This window comes from Ursus americanus, chromosome 24 (assembly GCF_024610735.1).
Source record: "Ursus americanus isolate L20-20 chromosome 24, mUrsAme1.1.p, whole genome shotgun sequence".
Taxonomy (NCBI): domain Eukaryota; kingdom Metazoa; phylum Chordata; class Mammalia; order Carnivora; family Ursidae; genus Ursus; species Ursus americanus.
The window spans coordinates 36,640,093-36,653,415 of record NC_142150.1 but is presented as its reverse complement, the minus strand read 5'-3'; the positions used below and the strand labels follow the sequence as shown (position 1 = coordinate 36,653,415).

Genomic DNA, 13,323 nt, shown 5'->3' with positions numbered 1-13,323 from the left:
AGAGGTGTCCAACCTGTCCGGGGACAGGGATCTATTGCTAGAGAGAGAGGCCAGAGAAGAAAGGCAATTGTGCAGCAGCCAGCTCCTAGGCAGTGGGTGCTAAGGGGTTGGTTCAGCCTGTCCGGGGCCCAGGGAACTGGAAAAAAGAAAAATATACATGAGTAACAAAAAAATTTCTTTCTATATTATTACTATTATTAGCTACCTATTATTGAAATATTGCTCCTTGAAAGCAGTATAGTCAGACCATGGTTAGATATATATTATTGCGTACCATTATTTATCAATTTCTCTATTACAGTCAATACTACTATGACTAGTCGCATACTATGGAATGGTCCTTGGAAGCAGTAAAGGCCTTCTAGAAACATTTTCTCTAAACTTTATAATAAATCAGCAGCGTTGATATTATTTCCATATTGAAGAGATTTGGAAACTGAGTCACAGAAGAACACAGACTTGTCCAATAACAGAGCTAGTGATTATTGGGGTGGCAGTGCACACATAGAGCTCCAGGAATCCCATGTTCTCCCAGCCAGTAGGTGGTTCTCCTTGTGACTTTTCTGAAGCAAACTGCTAGGAGTTTGGGGAAAAGGAAGTGCAGGCACATTTCACAAATCTCCAGTCTGTAAGGGTCACGTCCCGTGTGGCTGTAAACTCTGGACTAAGGAAGGGCTGGTGGCTTTCAAAAGATAAAGACAAGTAGAAAATTCTACAGGACGGTGTGAGAACCCAGAGTTACAGTCTCCTGGGAGTGTGTGAGCGCTCAGCTGGAACCACGGGGCTGATCCACGAGACAGGTAGGCAGTGCTGAGAGATTGTTTTCAACTTCTCACTCTCCTGCTGTGCCTCCTTGAGAGAGGACATTTGATTGGTGGCTCCTGGAAATAACGTGAGGGGCACCAGAGTATTTTGGAAATGGAGGGAGCAGAGGGAAGGAGTATCTGGTTGAACTCTTTCTGCTGTTTGCTGTGTGATCTTGATGAATCCCTTACCTGAGGTCATGTGTTTAATGGGAGCACAGTCGTACCTCTTCGGATGTTCTTGGGCCCTGTGCACACCGGACAGTCCCTGGGCTGAGAATGGTGCCCCCAAGAGATCCAAGCTCAGCTGGCCACTAATACCTCCAATACCGCTAACATCACAGGTCCTTGAGGCAGGCAAGTGGAGGTCCCGGGCTTGAACCTGGGTTTCATGACTCCAGGTCCCGTTCCCATGCTTCTGCGTGCTGCTGCTTCTCCACACAGAATCAATGCAGGCACAGGAGCTGAGGCTAGGTGGGATGGACGAAGAGGTCGCATGCTCTAATGCATTGTGCAAAGGCTCCAGACCCAGAGAGAGTGGGGTCCAGCCCTGGTTCTACAGCTGCCCAGTTGTGTGAAGGTGCCTGAGTAAACATCATAACTGCAAATATTTCTTCAGCATTATCTCTTTGCCATGCATGTATGCAAAGTGGGTATTATTTCCATTCGTAATAAACTTTTTCTTTCTGAGTTTCCCTAACTACGACATGGTTTTGCTAACTAAAGAACTAAGTAACATACAGGGATGTTGTAAGATTAAAGGTGCTATAGGGTGGGGGTGGCTGGCTGGCTCAGTCAGTAGAACATGTGACTCTTGATCTCAGGGTCATGAGTTCAAGTCCAATATTGGGTGTAGGGCTTAGTTTAAAAAAAAAAAAAAAAGGCACTACAGTATAATGTCCAGTAAAATATGAAAAAAAAACTTGGATTAGGGGCGCCTGGGTGGCTCAGCCATTAAGTATCTGCCTTCGGCTCAGGTCATGATCCCAGGGTCCTGGGATTGAGCCCCACATCAGGCTCCCTGCTCCGCGGGAAAGGTGCTTCTCCCTCTCACACTCCCCTTGCTTGTGTTCCCTCTCTCACTGTCTCTTTCTGTCAAATAAATACATAAAATCTTTAAAAAAAAAAAAAAAAGAACACGTAGGATTAACCCTAATAAGTATTATTATTGGACTAAAAAAATGAGCAGAGTTAGTTGAGATGTGCAGAACCTGAGTAGGAAAACGTTGACAAAGAGAACCCTTCCTGCATCTCACGACTGGTAGGGAAGTTTGAGGGTGAAGTTCACTGATATTTGGCAATTGAGTTGTTGTGGGTAGAAGTAGAGGAAAGAGAGATTCCTACATATTGCAAGTTTTTTGTGACCCTTTGCCTCTGGACGTTGAGACCTCTCACGATTGGTGCTGCTGCTTCCCTGTGAAGCGTCTCTTATCTATAATGAATGGACTGTGCCAAACGCTATGCAAAAAAAATTCATGATACCAAATTTTTGTGGTTTTCACAGCTCCACGTGATCGGTTTCCTTCCTGAAAGGATAGGTCAAGTCAGGACTAATGGGAAAATACTGGCTCCCAGTGTGGGGAGCCTTGAGAGCTCTACACTTTTTAAGAGCTGAATTTATTTTCTCTTCCAGTGTTGGTGGCACCATCATATCACAACCCATGGCCAATCAGACCATCGTAGTTCTGACACCAAATGGCATCAACTTCCCCCAAACAGAGACACCCAAACCCACCAACCAGACGCAAGACAGCCTAGAGAAACGTCTAAAGGCAGAGATCAAAGTTCTTGGGGTAAGTCCGATTCAGACCTTGCTGGACTGGGATGACGAGGGGGCGCAGGAAAGAACTGAAGTCTTGAGACCACATCGTGACTATGGAGGCTCTTAAGTTTTGCCAGAGGAACTTCAGGTTGATGGGAAGACCAAAGGGAGCCCCCTGGAGGGCCATCTGAACCTTCCACAAACGTAAGATGATATGAAAACTGTATTTCTCCTATTCTGAATCTGAGCAAGTGACTTTGCTGATGTTTCTGTATTTTGCAAGAGCACACTTCTCAACATTTTATTTTTTAATAAAACACTTCATTGAGGAATAATAGGCATACAAAAAGCTGTACATCTGTATATTTTCAAAAGTAATGGTAAATAATTCCATATCTTAGTACATGTTTTTCCTGTGTTCACCAACTGCGTGTTTAATAATCTGACTGATGTTTTTGAAAGGAATTTTTCCGTCACCACAAATTGTAGGAAGAATTAACCTCCTTCCCCCTTTTCTCCTTCCCTTTTGAGAACAGAGATATTTGCCTTTTGGTGGTTTTTCTCCTCTCATGCAAGATTTATTAACGAAGCTCTACGGAATGGAGGGAGGAGGGGAGGATATATCTAGAACAGGGAGGGCACTATAGAGCTCTGTCTCCTGGAATTGTCTCTACACGATATGATCTAAGTTTGCAGAACCTGCTGGGAACGATTGTCTTGCCTCAAATATCCAATCCTGTGGATTAGTATGAGGCTCATGGGACATAATGCTTGGAAAACGTTGGCTTGGTAAATGTTAACAGAGCCATAACTGTCTGAGGTAGACGTGAAGGAGGAAAACTGGCCACTTGGAAGCCAAGATCCTCCACTATAGGAACATGGACTGGAGGGGGCAAGGAGCTGGCCAGAGGGCCAGACTCTCTGTTGTGTTCAGCAGGGTCTGGGGGGTATAAGGAGGCATGTCCATGCCACCAGGGCAAAGACAGTGTGAGGGCTTTCAGATGCCCCCTGTTCCCATAAGAAGTAGTAGGAGAGTGAGTAGCAACAGAATCAGAGAGCCAGGGGGAAACAGTCTTGCACGGAGCTGGGACCCAGCACCATGTGAACAAGCAAGGGGGGAGAGGCAGAGATGCCTGAAGACTTGCTGAGCACTTGCCCGGTGTCCCGAGACAGTAGTTGTCCGCAGCACAGCAGCACCTCCTCCAAAACATCTTTGCAGAGTTCTCACTGCAGAGCTTTTCAATGTCTGTGTCCTTGCTGGGGTCCTTCAGAGAGTGATCATGTGCGAGCACCCTGGGAAAGATTCAGATGTCTTGCCTTTCCAAATGCTGATATATTTTTTTAAAGGTTTTATGTATTTATTTGTGAGAGAGAAAGCACACAAGCAGGGTGAGGAGCAGAGGGAGAAAGCAGACCCCCCGCTGAGCAGGGATCCTGATATGGGGCTCAATCCTAGGACTCCGGGATCATGACCTGAGCTGAAGGCAGACACTCATGACTGAACCACCCAGGTCCTCCATCTCCTTTCTTCTTCCAACAGACCATCCAGATCCTGTGTGGGGCAATGGTGTTGAGTTGGGGGATTATTTTGGTATCTGTTCCCTCCTCTCCACAATATACCCCGATGTTTTCCATCCTGTTGAAGGCTGCTTACCCATTCATAGGAGCCTTGAGTGTGAGTAGAGATCCTTAGGAGGATGGTGGGGCAGGGAAGGGGGGGCTGGCGGGTAGAGGTGGGAAGAAATCTCTGAGGATGCCACAAGTTTGTCCTGTTATCTGTTCCAAGAGCCCATCAAAGAGACTACATTACATTTAAACTTGTATCTCCTCGGCTTCTCTACACTTTCTCAGACTTGTCCTTGAGGATGTTGGTATCCGGAGTAGCACTGGCCAGGATTTTTTGAATTTTAGCATGTTCTTAAATTTGGGTTATATTTTTTTCTCATGTTCAGACTAATTGTGATGGATATTCTGGTGGAAGGGACAGAGGTGAGATATCCTATCAAGGGCATATGCTATCAACACGATTTGTCTCTGATGACGTTAACCTTGACCCTGAGGCTGAGGTGGAGTGGTCAGGTTCCTCTGCTGCAAAGTCACTTCTTCCTTCATCTTTCCATACTCTACTCTTTGAGAGCCAGTCAAGAAGCACAGCTCACATTGGTAGAGGCACCTTGTCCAGTTTTGAAGACCCAGGATTTATTTAGGTAGACCTGAAGTACTTAATGCTGGGGCTGTGGGATCTACAACTCTTCTCTTCTCCCTGTTTTGTCCCCCTTTTTTCCCATTGTGAAAGGATTTCCTATTACTTCATTGTCCCAAATCTATTAGGTTATGAATATTGTAAAATAGTAGCTTTGACTTCAGGAACACAGCCTTAATGATTCGTTGTGTCCAGCCTTGTCTTCTCTCTGATCGCAGCCGCCACTCCACCCTAGCCGGGGACGCCACCAACTTAAAATGTGTGTCTCTGTCCTCCCATATCTGTTAACTGCCCCCACTCTTTTCTTTTTCCATACCATTGCTTTCATATTTTTCTCTACATAATGTCTAACTCCAACATTTTCTTCTGTACACATTATTTCCTGGCCCTTAAGGCCCTCATTTTGTTTCCTAGGATAGATTCCTACTTATAGCTGCCTATGTTCATGCTTTTCTGCATACTCTGGGGAACAAAAGTCATATCTGTGTAATTATTGGGTCTTAACATTGTAGGTCAATGGATTTCCAGGACTGTTTTCATAGGAGTTTTCCATAAACACCATGATCATGACATTGTAGCTTCACCTGTACATAGAAACTGACCTCACCATTGTCTCTCCTTTCTGAGTAGTTTGTCATTTCTGGAATTCTATCTGTCATCATGGAGAAAAAGTCAACTAAGCTTTTGGTGAGTATGAGAATCAAAACCCACAATGCATGGAAATTGAAGGAGAACTCTTCAAGGTCAATCTCTCTACCTTGCAGAGTTGGAAACTAAGTTCCAGAGCAGATATTTGGCAGAGTCAGGAATTGAGCCTGGCTCTTCAGTATTCCTGTCCACTGCACACTCCTCCAACCACTGTACCCTAAATCACACTCTTCATTCAGTGTGTCAAATTATGCCTGGGTCAGTGTCCAGGAATCTATTCTAGAAAAAGACTGCCTCCTTATAATGCCCTTCACATGGTAACTGGCCTTCAGATTTAGATCTTCAACAACAAAGAAGGTGACAGTGTTATAAAGATGTCTATTTGTTGTGGATTCACTGTGTAAACCCATCTGTCCAAACCCTTGAGGAAACACAGTCAAAATGTGACCTAGCTCTCATTCTTTTATCTATGTGATGTAAAATTTATACTTTTCTGGATTTGAGTATGAACTCTCAGGTCCTACAAGTTGTCATTTGTCATTGGTATTGGCTAAGAAAACAAATTTGCCTGCATTTAACTCTTCCAAGAAAACCAGATTTGGGAGTGGCAGGGAGAGGAAACCTGTGTGATAAGGAGAAGATTTCTAATCTGTGAATGTTCACTAAGTCTTCACTCAATCCTAGATCCCTCAAGTAGTTTGATGTTGGGGGTCATGGGTGAGAATGCCATATATCACAGTAGCACAAAAATGTAATTTGGAAGCTCGCTTACAAATATTTCCTGAAGACAGCAGGAAATTAGAGAGAGTGCTCAAGGACAATGTCAAACTATCTCTTTTTTTCCATCAGAATTTAGAGATCGATCAGTTGGAACCCTCACCTAATCTCTAAACTGCTAGATCGGTGCTGTCCAGTAGAACTTCCTGTGACGATAGAGATGCAGTTAGTCATGCTGCCCAGGCTGGTGGTCACAGGTTGCAACTGATAGATTGAAATGTGGCTAGTGATATTGAGAAACTGAATTTTAAATTTTACTTTTGTTTACTTTAAATATAAGTAGGCCATGGGACTAGTGACAACCACATTGGCTAGCACAATACAAGAACAGTATTTCTAGATTCTCGAGGGGAGGCTTTTGGGGCTCTTACCCCAGAGAAGAACAATACCAGAGTGAATAGGGCAGTAAACTCAAGGATATAGGGTTTAGCTCAGGCTCACCAGAGTCATCCATCCTGTAGGGAATTCTACTGTGGTCACACATTCTACCTGCCCTTTTGGAGGTTGGGGAAGAAAGCTGTCCCAGAACAAACCCAAATCATTCTAAGAAATGTATCTTCTGGAAATCATGAGTCTTGCTGGCTATCAGAAGGCCCAGGATCATACACTTTATAGTCATTGTTTTGGGAAACTGTGGTTAGGAGGAGAAAAATACGCTGCCTATTCTCTACCGTGCCCCCGAAGCTCCTACTGCTGAGCCCCTAAAGAAGGAGCAACCTGGATGGGATTATATAATATTTTAATTTATGGCTATTTGGTCTGCCCTGGACTACACTTACCCATAAATAGAGCTTTCAGGATAATCCTAGATCAATTCCCCCTTCCGTGAATTGGAGAAGAAGGGAACAGATTTCTGAGATCTTTTTGTTGATTCCCCTTACTCACCTTATAAATGTAGAAATGAAACCCATAGAGGGAAGTGAAATTAGGGAACTGAGCACTCCAGAAAATGGAGAGGGTCTCAGGCAAAGCTACCACTGGACCTCAGGTCCTGACATCGAGTCTGATCTTGTTCCTCACCCTGCCGCTAACGTGTTACACCATCCTTGGGGCTGGGGCTAGAACTCCGGCTATGCTCATTCCTATGGAGCTCTGCCCATGACCATCAGAACCTGTCCACTGCAGGGCTCACCTAAGCCTGAGGACTATGTTCCCACACTCATCTTTGGGAGTGTGTGTGCATTTAAGTGGGTCATGTGTAAGGAAGAGTAGCTTGCTTCATCTGCTTCCTCTGAGTGGCTGATGGCTTCCTCAAGGGGTTTCTGAATGAGTCGAGGGAGAGAGAAATCATATCTGCTGCATATGGGCATTCTGCAGGCATGGCCTCATGGAGCCCTACTCTCAGTCCTGAATCAAGAATGTAGAAGAGCAATAGTCTCTGCCACCAACTGAATTCCTGCCTAGGGAGAAATATTTCATATATTCATTCACTTGGCCAAGATTTACCTTCTAGGTTCAGAGATGTTGCTAAATACTGGGGAGACATCCTGGTTGAAGTCTACCGATGCTAGGTCCCCTGACGGACACAGATAAGAAAATAAATTTTTGCACTGCCTTGGCAAAGAGGGATAAGAGGCATGTGTTGCTCATCAACAGTGATTCTGACTCAGCCTTTGTCTTTTAGGCTCGGAGCGGCGTGGCTGCTAACATTCTGAGCTCTCTGTGTGCTCTCATGGGTTTTATTCTCCTCTCTGTCAACCTGGCTGCTCTGGATCCTACGTTTTGGAATTGTACCTTGAACAAAGAGGGCAAGGTGCCCAAAGGACATCGTTTTTTCCGTTTTCTCTGGCCATATGCTAAGGTTAACTGTTCCATGGCCAAAACCATTCTGGCTGTAAGTATTCTTAGACAGGTTTTCCAATCTCTGGAAGGTTCTGAAATCCTTGACTTTCGTTAATCCTTCTTTTGAAGATCTGTCTAATTCTTTCTAGTTTGGGTATCTGGGGGAAGGCCAGGGCCATGCGAATGGGAGGGGACTGCTTGACTGAGATAAAGTGGCTAGGCTCTGGGGTTACATACCAGTGAGATGAAATGGAAGAGCAAATGTCAAATCAAGTTGATGATGAAAAATGAAAACTTACTGTTGATAGAGTTTCTTAATAATCAAAATAATTGTGTTGTTAGAGGTATAAAATAGGAGTTTGTTCAACCAAAAATCTTGGCACATGGAATGGTAAATTAAGAAAGGGAAAGACAGCAGGAAGACCCAAGTGGTCAAGAAACCTGGAAAGTATGTGTGCTGGGGTATAAACTCAGTCTGAGTGGACACTGGGCCCAGCACTGAGAAGCAGAGAGAAGGAAACATGGCCTCAGAGGTGAGGGCTTCTCCTCCTTGCAGGGAGCACAGTGATGAACAGGATTTATCAGGGGAGAAGGTAGCATCGTTGTTGTTTGTGGTAACTTGCCAGGGTGGGATTTCTTAAATTGGGAAATAAGAGATGTAGGAAGATGGAGAATGGGAACTGATTACGGTTGCCATTATTGGGGAAGAAAGCAACGAAGTTTGGCTCCTAGACATAATGTCTTCAGTTGGAGCATCAAAGTGCATGTGTGTGTTTAGAAAGCCCCGGGAAAGACACGGGCAGCATGAGAAGAAAGAGGCTGCGCAGTGTCTGGTGTCCCACAGTCACAAAAGCGAGTTACATCAAGGCCGCAGTTGGAGGATGGCCAGATGCTAACGGAGTTGGTCAAGCACGCGCTTGTACCCCTCTCCTTGTGGACCTGGCGCCCTGCACTTCTCTGCAGGTTCATGATATTATAATGAGAAAAGGCACATGCAAATGAGGTTGATAGTAATTGGCATAAACCAACACATGGGGGAGGCAGCCCCATGTTGGGAAAAATTCTGGAGAGAAGCTGGGAGGGATTTGTGGAAGGAATAAATATGCATTCATGAGGGATAATTTTGCTTTATACGCAAAGGGATTATACTGCGCATGCTTGCTGGGACAGTTTCTAATTAATGTAAACAAATTGTATTTCCTCTTGAACTGTACGTAAAGAGACTAGAGGTTTGTGCAATCACATTTTCTCTCCTGTTCCATCAGGTTGCCAGGTCTGCATGAAGGATGCCTAAGGACAGAAATGGTAGAACCTAGTCTTTGGGCGTCGTATCTTTTTCGAGCTGGTGTGGGTTGTTAGCAATGGAGGCAGCTCTGTTTATGCTACGTTTATTGCCTTGATTTTTCTTTCTAACTCTTATGGACATCAAGAAAGGCTAAGAAAGCCCATCCAGAGGGGGTGTTCATGTTGAATTTTACAAAGGGCTTGCACCAATGAGGTCAAAACCTCACTGATTCTCAGGTGTGTCTGAGAAGGAAGTATCACTGTGTACATTTGGTAAGTGTGGAGACTTCCGGCTCACACAGCTACTAAGTGGTAGAGGTGAGGCCAGAATGGAGGTTGTCCTGTGTCAGTCCTGGACATTATCGTGTCCCTCACTGAGTGAACAGTGTAATCGGATGTCGCTATGTTTCAGCGACATTCAGAAACAATGCACAAAGCGGGTTATGTGTAGCTGATGTGGTTCTGCTCACCCCCCCTCTCAAGGCAGTAAATAAGCAAATGAAGCCAGCTGCAGGCTAGCAAGGAGCACTGTTCTCCTGCTGCGGATGTCCTTCCGATGGTTGAGGTGGTCAACACTGAACAGGCATGAGGGCGTCAGTTGACTCAAGCACCGCCAACCTTGTCTTTCCTGAATTTCAGGGAACTCTGTCTGTGATGCTGATTTGCACAGTGCTGGAGTTCTGTCTGGCCTTGCTCGCTGCTGCAGTTTGGTGGAAAGAGGCTCAGTCCGACTTTGCTGGGGTGAGTGTGCTGGCTGGCCTCCCTGAGTCTGCCAGGTATATCTCCGGGTCTGGGCTGTGTTGAGTGATGTCAGCAAGAGTCGCCTATGGGTCGGCAGGTGTAGGTCACAGGATACACATGGGAGACGGCTTGATGGGGGTGGAAGACAGATGAGGAAAGCAGATGGCAATTGAGTAGCTGACCGGCTGAGGATTGACTAAATGGGATGGTTGAACCTGAAAAATCGACTGGTTCAATCTTTCTATTTTGTAAATGCAGAAACCTGGAACTTAGGTGGCTTGCCCAGCATTGTGTATGAGTTTGCGCCCAGGTTTGTGTCCTTTCCAGACAGGAACACTTTCTACCACAGCCCATAATTGGTTTGTGTCCTTTCCAGACAGGAACACTTTCTACCACAGCCCTAGTCTCTCTAACCACCTTGACTTGGTCAAGGCCATTTGCAAACATGACTCGATTCATAAATGTCCTATGCTCTGGTTTTGCCTTCCTATGATCTCAAAATTCTTTTATCACTTAAAAGATAGTTTTAAAAAATAGTTGTTTCAAAGTCCACGGGACAGCACCCTACCACCCTCATGGATTTATGGCTTCATTTCACTGGATTACAAAACCTTGATTTATCCAAAACTGTATTAAAGAAAGCAGAATGAATATTGAGCTAAGGAGCCACACTTATGTAAAGAACTTAATGACATACTATTCATCTTGTAAGCAATGTGTGTGTGTGTATATATATGTATGTATATATACACACACACACACAAAGATGGAGGAAACGATATATATATATATATATATATATATATATATATATATATATATATATCCACGCCATATGTGTGTGTGTGTGTGTATGTGTGTGTGAACCTGAACCTGAGTGATGTCTGAAGAACTAACATATGAAGAACAAGCATATGAAGAACTAACATATTTTGTTTCTTTTAGAGTGTCCTTTTCTTGCCTCAGAGTTACAAGAATAAATCCACCATACCTGCAAAGGCATTTTCTGACCCTGGAAACGAAGAACTACTGCCTGCTTAGGGAAATATTCATCAGAAATTTGGTTTTATGATGCTGTATAAAAACCAACCAAAAAGATTCAACTCAAGAAAGCAAGTTTGAATTCTCTGAAAAGTAGGCTTTTATATTATGAACATTGAAAATAATATATCTTTGTTTTCTTGTTATGGAATATATGTGTTCAATGAGGGGGGTCTCTTGATTTGCCATCAGGCAAGGTGCAGATGTGTACATTACCACTGCCTAGACTGCCAGATAGACATGTCCCAAGAAACTAGACAGAATTGTGTGATTCAGAGGTCATGGTGAAGTAAAGGAGACAACTCTTTCTTTCTTTTTTTTTTTTTAATATTTTTTTTATTATATTATGTTAGTCACCATACAGTACATCCCTGGTTTTTGATGTAAAGTTCAATGACTCATTAGTTGCATATAACACCCAGTGCACCATGCAATACATGCCCTCCTTACTACCCATCACCAGCCTATCCCATTCCCCTACCCCCTCCCCTCTGAAGTCCTCAGATAAGTCAAGCAGAGAAAGACAATTATCATATGGTTTCTCTCATCTATGGAACATAAGAACTAGGAAGATCAGTAGGAAAAGAAAGGGATAAAGAAAGGGGGATAATCATAGGGGGGAGTGAAGCATGAGAGACTATGGACTCTGAGAGACAACTCTTTCTTGTCCTCCTTCATTGCAAACAGGAGTCAACCGAGTAATGGTGGTGTTCAGACTCTTTCATCGTAGACACTAGTGTTGCATCACATGATTATTCTCATTACAACATGCAGACATGCCCCCCACGATTAAGTGTCAGCAGCTGTGTAAGTAATTGGCTTCAACATAAATCCGTATTTCATTACTATTATGTGTGTTTTTTCCACACCACCAAGCCATCAACTCGGTACTGACACTATCTATCTACCTGGAGATAAATAACATCACAACCCACACAGCTGAAGGGCTCAGTGGTTACAGATGGAAGTTCTCAAGACCTCCTCTTTGGTTCAATTACTTTCTTAAGAGTGGCTCACAGAACTCAGAGAAACATTTCATTTCCTGGATTACCAGTTTATTATAAAAGGATATAACTGTAGAAGAGCCATATGGAAGAGAAACAGAGGGCAAGGAATGGGAAGGAGTTTGGAGCACCACTGTCCCGGAATCTCCCTGGGTTTACCAAGAAGCTATCCCAATCCTACCCTTTGGGCGGTTTATGGAGGCTTTGTTACATACCCACGATTGATTAAACCATCAGCCATTGGTGATTAGACTCAGTTTTTAGCCCTCTCTCCTTTCCAGATGTCGTGGGGGGTGGGGGGCAGGTGGACTGAAAGTGCCAATCCTCTAATCATAAGGTTGGTTCCTCTGCCTAGGAAGGTTCCCCAACCCATCCTTAGGTTCCCTGAGGGCTTTCCCAGTCAGTCAACTCATTAACATAAAAAAAGACACCTTGACTGCTCTATCACTCAGGAAATTCCACAGATTTGTGCCAGGAACTAGATGGAAGACTAAATATATATTTCTTATTATAAATATCACAAAATTATCCTTACATAATTGTGGAAACTCATTTGTTTACTTTTCCTTTTAAACACAAAGTAAGTCAACAGTGATAGATATAAACCTAAATTTGAACTCCCTTCTTCCTCATCAGCTATTCAAACAAAACAAGCAAACAAAGCCTAACTAGAATATTTACTAGGAGTCAGCCAGTTCATATTTTTTCCTGATTTCAAAATAAGAAAGAACACTTGTTCAGGTGTAAATGTTAAGCCTCAACACACACACACACACACACACACACACACAAGCTGGTGCTGAAAGACTTCTCCTAATTTTATATAAGCTGCATTTCCTGGAATGATTTTCTCACGTTTCCCCTGTCCTGACCCACTATGTCAGGGTCATACTCCCTGTGTCAGATCTGATGCTGTTTCCCCGTTGGGTTTTTCATTCTGAGAGGAGAATGTTGGTTTTTGCTTTCAGCTCTTTCTTCAAACTCTCTCCTCCTTGTCTCCTCCCTTTCTTCTCCCTCCCTCCCTACACACACAGGTACACCATTCTTATTTATTTGCTTATTGTGGATATTCAACATTTATGGGCACTTTGGGGGTACCAGACACTATGCTGGATGCCAGGGTTACAAAGGTGAATAAGATACACTCCTTGGCTTCAGGGAATTCATAATCAATTGGGGAAAACAGATGACAGTAATGGTACAGAAGCACCATACAGGGCACTAAGTGCTATTTGAGCACAGACTCAAGAACACTCTTCTCTGCCGAAAAGAATGTAG

At 43.9% G+C, this 13,323-nt stretch overlaps 1 protein-coding gene across 5 annotated transcripts; it reads left to right on the top strand.

Annotated features, from left to right (window-relative positions):
* Positions 1-597: 597 nt before the first annotated feature.
* LOC123785098 (membrane-spanning 4-domains subfamily A member 6A-like) lies at positions 598-12,302 on the top strand. Of its 5 annotated transcripts, none has more exons than XM_045786776.2 (7): positions 598-800; positions 2,437-2,596; positions 4,106-4,240; positions 5,399-5,455; positions 7,818-8,027; positions 9,899-10,000; positions 10,946-12,302. In XM_045786776.2, the coding sequence occupies exons 2-7, from the start codon at positions 2,465-2,467 to the stop codon at positions 11,039-11,041; spliced, it is 732 nt and encodes a 243-aa protein (XP_045642732.2). In that variant the 5' UTR covers positions 598-800; positions 2,437-2,464; the 3' UTR covers positions 11,042-12,302. The 5 variants fall into 5 exon arrangements, with proteins under 5 accessions (XP_045642732.2, XP_087711050.1, XP_087711051.1 ...); XM_087854924.1 differs by lacking the exon at positions 598-800 and adding an exon at positions 1,252-1,452; XM_087854923.1 differs by lacking the exon at positions 598-800 and having other exon boundaries at positions 2,346-2,596.
* The last annotated feature ends 1,021 nt before the right edge of the window (positions 12,303-13,323 follow it).